Below are 9,849 nucleotides of genomic sequence, written 5' to 3'. Positions count from 1 at the left end.
CTCTCTCTCTCTCTCTCTCTCTCTCTCTCTCAAATGTCTTATTGTACTGCACTCACCCTTCTTGTTGTGATGAAGTGAGATGATACAATGCCTACATGATGAGAAGAAGTGAGAAGAACCCAGCAGGCATTGTGAACTAGCATTAGGCTACTACTGACCTTCTGATGATATGTAACAACCACCTTAAGGCTTCTCTATGGCATATCCGAATTGCCAGCATCATACCTCTTTTGCCCTTTCGGGCCATTATTAAGTAAAACGAGGGTTACTTGAACACAAGCACTGTGATGCCCTAACAGTCGATCTGATAACCAAGAGGGCTACTAAGTGACTAACAGGCAGGGAGCCTATACAAAATGGATACAATAGACAAAGGGATGAGTGAGTCACATCCAGGGCGGGATGGAGAGAGAGGGCGAGACATTTCATCACACTACTCAGAAAGGCGCACAATTTAAAACTTACGAAGGGATTTATTTCTGGAATTTTTCATTTAACATTTTCGGACTTCAGTTGACCTCAAAACACAAAACCACGGATGGGGTGGTGGTGAATACTGGGTTAATATTTCCAATAGCCTATTACTTGGCCGTTGTCTCCCCTGACTTTAGGGAACGTTTAACAGAGCTCACCATCTCTTCTTGAAACTCCATTCTTGGGTTTCTGTGACACTCTCTGGATTCTCCCAATACTTTGCCATTTCTTTTCCCTCCTTTTCCAAAAGCTCACCAACCTCCTTCCCACTAGAGAATCTGTGCTCCCCTAGGTCTGTCAAAACTCTTGTGGACACATTTTCTCCCTGGAATGCTTTAATCCACGTTTCAATGGTCCACTTATTATATTTGAGGAGGTTCTGAGCTTCTTGCCCAGAGCTCCAGTTCTGTTATTTCTCACTACTTGCTAGAAATTTCTGCCTGTGATGGGGGGTTGGGGGGAGAGTGGTAAAGTGTGATTCATGTGGCAGAATTAAAATGGCCAAACCAAGCTTGTTAGAAACTATTTGATTGTGGCAGGATGAATATGCTAACCCCTTCACCACCCTATGCACCCATCTTCCACACTCCTGTTGAAGTGGGGGACCTTTTAACATAACAATGCACTTGTTATACTACAGATGTTACAGACAACTATAGAGATATAGCTGACAGGTACCATCAAGAAAAGGACTTACTTTGTAAGTACTCCATTCAAGAGAATGTGAGGATTCAGGCCAAACAGGAAAATCCATGCACCTAGGTGATACAGCCTCCACATGACTTTAAGGCAATCCCAGGGGAGCAGTAAAAAAATATTTCAACCACCTCCCAGACCCAAAATGAGTTCTTAAAGTGGCTCACACTGTGGGTGCTGCTAGTGTTTTAGGCTGGACAACTCTTCCTTATAAGACTGACATAGGTACGGAAGGGCCTTTTGCATCCCTGGTAGCTGGACACTGAGTATCAGTAGAATTTAGCATTTAGCAAGCTTCATCACCTTATCCCTCCACTGCCCTTCAACCTCTACCATGCAGATCAGCTAACCTGAATTGCTCGCTGTTCCCCAGTGAAGCACATGTTTTCTCTGTTCAAATCTTTGCTGTTAATGTTCTTTCTGCCTGAAATGTCACCTTCCATGATACAGCCGACGATGCTGTCTGCTCAGTTAAGAAATTTTGGCATCATCTTTAAGGCCTCCCTCTCGCTCTCCTTCCACATGCAGTCGTAAAATCTTTAAGAGGACACAGATCCCTTTGGCAAACTGATGAATGCTCTGAAGCTCTCCCCAGGAAAGAGCTAATACATGCAACATTTTACATACAATTTTAGGGGCTTTTATAGACTCATATGTCTATAAAATTGGGCCGATCCTCACCCGCTTGCAGCTTTAACAGCTAGCTAACTGGTTTCCCTGACCAACAACAGTGTATCCCCTGCATTGCCACCAGTTTACTCCCTACAGAAAGTCTGTTCCAAAAATCACTTAACTAATGCTACCCAGTCAATAATTATTTAACACCATGCTTCTGAGTCTCTGTTAAACTTTCAGTTAAACAAAAGAACATATCCACTCCCTTGGAGTTGGTTTGATGCATCTGACCTTATAAAACTGAGAATGCAGAGAGAGAAAGTGGAGACAAAGGTGTTTCTAGAATATCTGATTAGGTAGGGTTAAGTTAGTCATAAATGGTCTTCCAAAAGGGTGATTTTTAGGCAGTTCCCTGAAGTGGAGAGATAGAGATCTTATCTTAGAACAGAGCTGAAAGGAAATTCTAGGTGATGGAAACCATATGAAGAAAAAAATAGGATATAAGATTTTGAAATAATAGAAAACAAGGAGACTACATATCTGCACCCAACCTACACAGCACCAAAAGAATGGGACTTGGGAAAGATTCTGTAAAGTGAAACATCAGCTAATAAAGAAAGAACTGAACAAGGCAATATTGCTTTCCTTCTCTTTTACTCAGTTCCCCACCCCCAACTCTCCCTTCCTCCCTTCAGTGCTCTCTCCTTTCACTGAAGACTTGCAGCCTCTCGGGTGCACACCGAAAACTCCCCTGATATACTGAAAATCCCCTGATTACACGGTAACAACAGCTTGCAAAGTGCTGACATTATCTGGGCAGCGTATTTCTTACTGAAACCTTTGCGGTTCCATTATAAACTAAAGACGCCTGTAAAGAAGCCACACCTCCCACGGCACTGCCCTTTCAAAAAGCTAGAACTAAAAAGGAAGTATGTGATGAAGACAATCGTGAGTATTCCTAACAAAGTAAATCGAAAGGATTCTGACATGAGTACCAGAATAGTCTCCTTTTCACATTTAATACAGAAATCAAATATGGGGGAATTTGTCCACCAAACAGCTGTATTTAAATGCAGCTGTATTTAAATGAAATGAAAATTTCATTTCATAAGTCAAATGAAAACAGAAACAATAGTGGTAATTCCTCTATATATAGAATAGAAATGATGCCAATACTTTCCTGAAAAATAATCTAGAATCTGAATTTTCATATATGTAGCTACAGTTTTCCCTCATTGACTCATCTGGATAAATCGGTGTCCTAAAAATGATTTTTTTAAAAAGCACTGGCCTGCTTAAAGTTGTATAACATGGGAAAATACTAAGTTCACATATATAAAAACTAACAAAAATAGGTGATTTCCAAAAAGGTGGCACAGGAGTTTGCGGTGAAAATAAGAATAGAAATTCATGAAGAATAGGAAAGGACAACATCTCAAAGCTCAGGTACAGACACAAGTACCACCTACATGCTACTTGCTGAAATTCTCAATGACACAAATCCCTTGGTATTTCACAAAAACATTAAAAGAAAATAATAAAATTAGACATTAAAATAATAAAATTTTCCAGTATTTTTCCACTTCATCTTTTTCTTGATAGCCAAAGGTCTGGACAGTCATTGTGTGAAGCAAGGGGACTAGATACTTGAGAAAAAAATGTAAAGAAACATGAAAAATAAGTCACTTAAGATTCCACTTCCCAACAGAGGAAAACACTTGTTAAAATTCTGGAATACTTTCTTCCAAGTCTATTTTTAAATGTATTTTGAGACTGTATTGTATTTACAATGAACAAATGCAATCTTCCCTAGTTTACATTATATTGTTTTGAAACTCCGTATGTTTAAATAGAGACAAAACAGATTTTCATTTATTAAGGTAGTACGATACTCTGTATAATACCAAGTTTTGTTCTTGCTGCTGCCATTTAATAAGTGTTAAATAACAAGTTACGTTGATTCGTTATTTTAATACAGAGTTTAGTTTGCTCCATTTAATTTTTTCTCCTTGCCCTAATTCCAGGAAAAGCTTGCTTCCTTCCTCATGGTATATCTATCCTATTTTAAAATTTACCAAGCTTTTAGAATGTGTTAAACAAAGCATTCTCTACAGATGCAAGTTTAAAAACAAACGCCCACCAAACACCTACAGATGTCCAAGGACACACACACACACACACACACACAAACAAAATGTTTATTTTTCTGAGTAATACAAAGACAGCATCTTTGAAAACCAAATATACAAACAAGACAAAAGAATTCAGGAAATCATCATCCATATATTAATCATCAAATCTGTCCATTTCCAAGCAAATTAAAAGGTAGCATTTTTTCATCAATAAGAGTCATCAATGCTCTTTTTATCCTTCTCCAATCATATATTAGCAAAAAATAAAGAATAGAGGATTGAAAGGTTTCTTTTCCCAAAGGGAAGGCAAACTCTGCTAAGAGCATAATAACTGTTTTAAAATACAGTGGGATGAACCTTCCGTCTTTCTTTCATTCTTTCCTTCCTTCCTTCCTCCCTTCCTGTGGTGAGACTCTTGTTTTCAAGCTCCAGGTCCTTACGCTTTTGGAGGCTGCCTCCACTTTCTAAACACAGTCCATTCTTAGAGGCTGTGTCAAGGTCTCCCAGGACCACCCGCTGTTGCTTGCTCTGCAGGGACGTTAATAATAATAACACCTTAGAAGGATTACCAACAACAACCCTGTGGAGTGGGCACTATTATCTTTACTTAACAGAAGCTGGGGCTTAGGGAGGTAACGTGAAAAAGCATGCAAGTGCTGGCGTCCGAGCTTAAGCCCGGGTCTTTCAATTAAGTGGAGTGATGGTTAAAGAAGTTAAAATGTGAAATCAGCATTACTATCAGGGCTCAAAAACGATGCTAAGAGGCAAAATATTAAGCAGAGAAGTAGGGATAGTATGGTTTATAATTATGATTTTGTATACCTATTTTTAAAAATCGAGTCTCTTTGGTTCCCCAAAGAGAAGGTTGCTGGATTTAACGTATGAAAATATATATAGTACCACACACTATTTGGGACATGAATACTAAAACATTATTTGTTTATCTGAAATTCAGCTTAACTTGGCTTCCTGTACGTTATCTGACAACCCTAGAGTAAAGGACTTGATGAAACACACAGAAAAACATTAATACATTGCAGAGCTACAATTCCCCAAGCTGAAATCTGGGACGCTCTGTGTGCCACATGTCTTTGGGAGGCCAAGTAAAGGGAAGTGTAGTGAGGGGGGCCACAGCTGTTCTTGACTGAGCTCCCTTCTCCTTTTCCTGGTAGCAGACACAGCCCTTGACTCGAGACCCAGCTTTCACCAACCAGGTCATTGAAATCCACTCTCTCAAAATTCCTGACCCGTCTCTACCTTCAAGGGGTTTCGTGAAGATTAAATATAACTGAGATGGGGAACGGATAGCATACAGATCTTTAAATATTGATTTATGGGCACCGTGCTTTGGAAATGTATTCTCAGAAACTTGGACAAGGCAGACTCCACCACCACCAAGAAAGGGATCAAAAAGTATCACCCATCTATGGTGAGCCTGGTTGACGGCAGTCTCTAAAAGGAAGGAAAAAACAAAATTGAGAGCTGTGATCAAAACCTGAAGTGAACTAGGGAAAAATATAGTGAGATGCCAAAAGGGGTGCCTAGCAGAAAAACTGGGTTATCACTACTGGGAATTCTGTGCTTTTCAGATGGTTATGGATATATATTTAAAGCACAGTTACCTTGACTCATAAATACTACTGAATCACAAACAAGTGGAGATAGCCTATTAGAAAATCAGGACAAAGCTTTACTTACGCATACCCATTTAATTTTCTGCTAATTTTCCCCTAAATGTCCCAACTCTGTGGCTCAAATATGTTTACATTCTTTGAAACAACAAACTGGTACTGGCATGGGTGGTGCTCATTTAAATATTTCTACACACAACTTTAATCTTCAAACTTGAACAAAACCCCATCTACTACACACAAATTGCTGTGACCAGAAACTGCCTGAAGAGGATTAATCCACAGCTTTGTATGTCATCCTTTTAACTGAATCACTGTTGAATTCTTCACGTGCAGCTACACCCAGTTAATCTTCAAGAAAGCAGCAAACTATGAAAATCTACTTAAACTGTGGAGATTAGTACGTCCCTCATCAAAAGTTAGCAACATTGAACAAGTACGGCTATTAGTTGGCAAAATCATTTGTAAAGACCAAAAAATATATACACATCCACGAAAATTCTTGCATTCACTCCCCTACCCCCCAAACCCCAATTGTAAACTACCAGGACATTATTACTTAGTGAAAAAGGGCTTGCTACATGACACAATTTGCTAAAAACCAAAGCGTATAACAGAACTGAGTCAATTACCTCAAGAAAGGAGTTTCAAAATGGAAGTAGAAAAACACAAAGAGAAATAGCTAATAAAACAATTTTTTAAAAATGGAATATTCATTTTCTATTTGTAAAGGTTTTTTAAGCATCAAACACCTTTTTCTTTAGAAACGCACTAAAATAGTTTCACAACTACAAAAGTCCCAATAAATGGTTTTGGTTTGGCTGTGGGGGTGCTGTTTTCATAGAATCAGACCGGGTTTGCCTAAGGAATACCCTAAATCTGAAAGTCACAGTCAATAACAATAGGACGTTTCTCCACTGAGACCAAAACCAACCATCTTTGTGTAGATACTTCCTCCAGGGTTATCACTCCACTCAAAAGCCTCTCACTTTGACCTGAGCCAAGCAGATGTACTTCTAATGTGCTCCGAGGCCTGTGATGCAGGAAAATCCTGTTTATCCTAGACAATGCCAGAGATCAGTGTTCCTTGATGCCCTCGAAACACTAAATGGGGCGGGAAGGGGACAAGCATCACCCACCTCTGCTGTACCTGAAACTGCTTGAGTCCACTTCATGTAAAATAAAGTTTTAACAAGAAATCATACAATTATTCAGTAGTGCAATATTCTGGCTTTAATGCTGCTTCCAAATATCACAAGCCCACCATCCATTTAATCCATTTACCTCATCCTTCACATCCAACCTCAAAACCTCCACTCCGCTCCCCAAAAAGATGGGAGGGATCCCTAAACTGGCCTTCTGAGACTAGAAGAGCAATGGACAAGTGACGCAGATGAGCTCTGTATGAGTTTCTACTGAGATGTAACCAGGCACTTATAGTGGAGCGTGGTGGTTTTATGAGCTTGGCTGCCAGGGTCCAAATCCTGGCTCTGTGCTGTGAGTTGTACAGACTCAGCGGGGTACTTAATCTATGCCTCAGTTTTCTTTACTCTGAAATGGGGATATTATTATTATTACAGGACTGTCAAGATGACTAAATGAGTTAATCCACTGAAAGCTCTTAGAACAGTGACCACAAGGCGGTAAGGTGCTTAGTGATGGTTAGCTACTACTATTATACAGGTATAACACAAGTGCAATTCTGACTCATTCCCCCCCCCCCAAGGTAATCTTTAAGTATTCCTCACACCCAATTTTTTTTCTTAAGGCATATTATCTGAAATCAGCTCTAACAGCGGATTACATTTAAAAATTAAACTGTATTACACACCTAAACGTTACCTATTCTTTCATCAAAATGAATAGGAACTAAAAGGTGCAGGATTGACATCACAAAATCTTAGAAAAAGCATTAATTAGACTTCCCGTTCAGACTAAGCCAGGATGAGGTCACAAAGTCACTCATGGTAACCAGGTCCCCGTGCTGGAAGTGTGCTCTCCCAGTGAATGGCTAAATACTAACAAAAGAAACCTTTGACTCAAATACCACTGGTACCCGGGGTCTTGTGTCTGGATAATGCCTACACATTCATTTCTTTCTTTGCCTATAGAAAAAGAAAGTCTGTTTGTTTTTCTGATTCAGTCAGCCCTTTTAGTCTCTGAATCTAAGGAGAACGCAGTGAAAAGAAGAGCATCTTATCAGCGTGCTCCAGACCAGCAGGCTGTCCCCTTTCACACACAAAACCTCCAGCCCCTCGCAGCAAAAGGCCTTGCCCTCAGAGCTTTTTCCTCATTTCTGAGCTAACGCCCCGCCGGGTCTTGACAACAAATAAATGGATACACAAGGCCTTTACATAATTAGCCATCTTTTCAGGTACAGTGAGGTGGGTGGGGGAGGAGGAGGGTTCAGGAGGAGAATATTCATTGTAAATGGGCTTCATTTAAGAAGTTGATGTAAGTGTGCTAGACCAGAGGGCATTTCTTTTAAATGAGGCCACATGAACTGAGTTTAGGGATGTCTGCTCTGAATCTTGACAATTTTAGCATATATACTTGAGCCAAGTCACCAATGCAGATTTTTTTTTTTTCAATTAAAGGAGGGGGCTTTTCTTAAGCCTGGTAAAAGTTCCATTGACTTAGACACACAGGCCAAGGTGTGTTTACTGCCTTTTTAAGGGAAAGCTAACAAGAACCAAAGACCAGAAAACAATACTTTTTGACACCATCACTGACAAAATTAGCCCTACTTTCAGACATATTTATGCTAGGACATACCCTCTACACCCCCACACCCCACCACACCCCCCAAAAAATGACTTTGCGAACACAAAGCACAAAATGTAATCCATAACTTTGTGAAAGCCTTTAGGAAAGCCACCAGGCATCGCTGTCATCTGTCACAATCTTAACAGAGCCATGGTCTGCATGGAAGGATCCAGTCCGCTTGTATCATTATTGGGATAATAACTTAATTGATTTGTCTCAGCGGCTAAGGATGTAGGCTAAAGATTTATTATGGAAGAAAAAGATCTGCAATGTTTTTGTTTTCTCAACAAGCATCTTGCCACTGACCTTTAAATCAGTTTAACCTTTTCTAAACAGCCCTGCACATTTTTTACATAATTTAAAGCTAGGTTTTGTTATTGCTGCTGCTGCTGAAAGGCTCGGTGAGATTTATCACAACATGGCTTCGGTAACCTTCTTTTAGAAACAAAGATGAAAAAGCAAAGGCCGCAACTGTAAGTTCCTAGCTCCACTCCTTTTCCCAGCAGGGGATTTTTATCTAACCACTAAAGTGCCTTTGGAGTTCAGTCTGTTAAAAAATGTATGAAACGGTATTAAAATTAAAAAAAAAAAGGCATGTGTATGACTCAGGCTTATCCAAGTATCTCTGCAACTAGGATGTCACAGGATTTCCCTGTGCTTCTAAAAGCTGAAAACCTTGAGAAAGTGACAGTAGAAGTTCCTGTTTCTCTCTCTTTTTTTTTTCTTCTTTTTAAAATATATAAAGGAGGGGGGCGCGCGCGAACGCGCGCACACACACACACACACACACACACACACACACACACACACACTCTGCTTGCTCTTCCGGGTTTCCTACGAATCAGGCAGGTTCTTTGAGGTTCTCAGTGAAGATTGTTGCAAACCAACGTTACGACTTATTATCGTACTCTTGTACACACAAAGGTTTCAGAGAAACAAACAAACAAACAAAAAAACCCAAACTTGTTGCAGAGCTGGGCGAAGCCCCCCGCCCCAGCGCGCTCCTGCTCCCGCCGCCTCCCCGCCCTTCCCCTCCCTCCACTTCCCACCCGGCCAGGCCGGCGGGGTCGAGGGCATCTCCCCGGCTAAGGTCAGCGGCCCGAGCCGTCCCCGCGGGCCGCCTGCTTCGGAAACAAGGTCACCGCCCAGCCCGTTCCCTCCGAGGAGGGGAGCGGGGTCCGGCCGGGCGCCGCCGGCCTTTGTAAACCCGGGGCCGCCGGCCTCGGTGCGGCATCCCCGCGGCCGCCTCACCTGCTTGCGGTAGGGCGTCCTGCAGTTGCTGCTGCCCCCGGGGTTGCTGCTGCTGCTGGGGAAGATCATCGCGGCGGGCGCGGGCGGCGGGCGCGGGCGCGGGGCAGCTTCTCGGCGAGGGGGAGGGCGCAGGGAGGGGGCCGGCCCGGCCGCGGCCGCTCTGGGAACTCCCTCTCGCCGCGCGGCGGCGGCCGGCGGGGGCTGCAGCTCGGCGCGGACTTCTCCTCCGCCCTCGACCTCGGGACTCGCCTAAAAGTGCGGCGCGGCGGCGGGCGAGGCTCGGG

General features: G+C 42.0%; 1 protein-coding gene across 7 annotated transcripts in view; it reads right to left on the bottom strand.

The window, feature by feature from the left end:
• The window catches only part of RBMS1 (RNA binding motif single stranded interacting protein 1), a 220,165-nt gene that overhangs the window by 118,201 nt on the left and 92,115 nt on the right, over positions 1 to 9,849 (bottom strand). For 2 of the 7 annotated variants that reach the window (XM_019636855.1, XM_019636857.1), the window contains exon 1: positions 9,566 to 9,828. The exons of the other annotated variants lie outside the window; for them this stretch is intronic. In XM_019636855.1, coding sequence (XP_019492400.1) covers positions 9,566 to 9,634 — 69 coding nt within the window. In that variant the 5' untranslated portion in view covers positions 9,635 to 9,828. Of the gene's footprint in view, positions 1 to 9,565; positions 9,829 to 9,849 lie in introns of those variants that run through there. 7 annotated transcript variants of the gene reach the window in all.

The sequence above is a fragment of the Hipposideros armiger genome, unplaced genomic scaffold (genome assembly GCF_001890085.2).
Source record: "Hipposideros armiger isolate ML-2016 unplaced genomic scaffold, ASM189008v1 scaffold_30, whole genome shotgun sequence".
NCBI lineage: Eukaryota > Metazoa > Chordata > Mammalia > Chiroptera > Hipposideridae > Hipposideros > Hipposideros armiger.
Note: the sequence above shows the minus strand (reverse complement) of the source record. Positions and strands in the feature narration are given on the sequence as shown.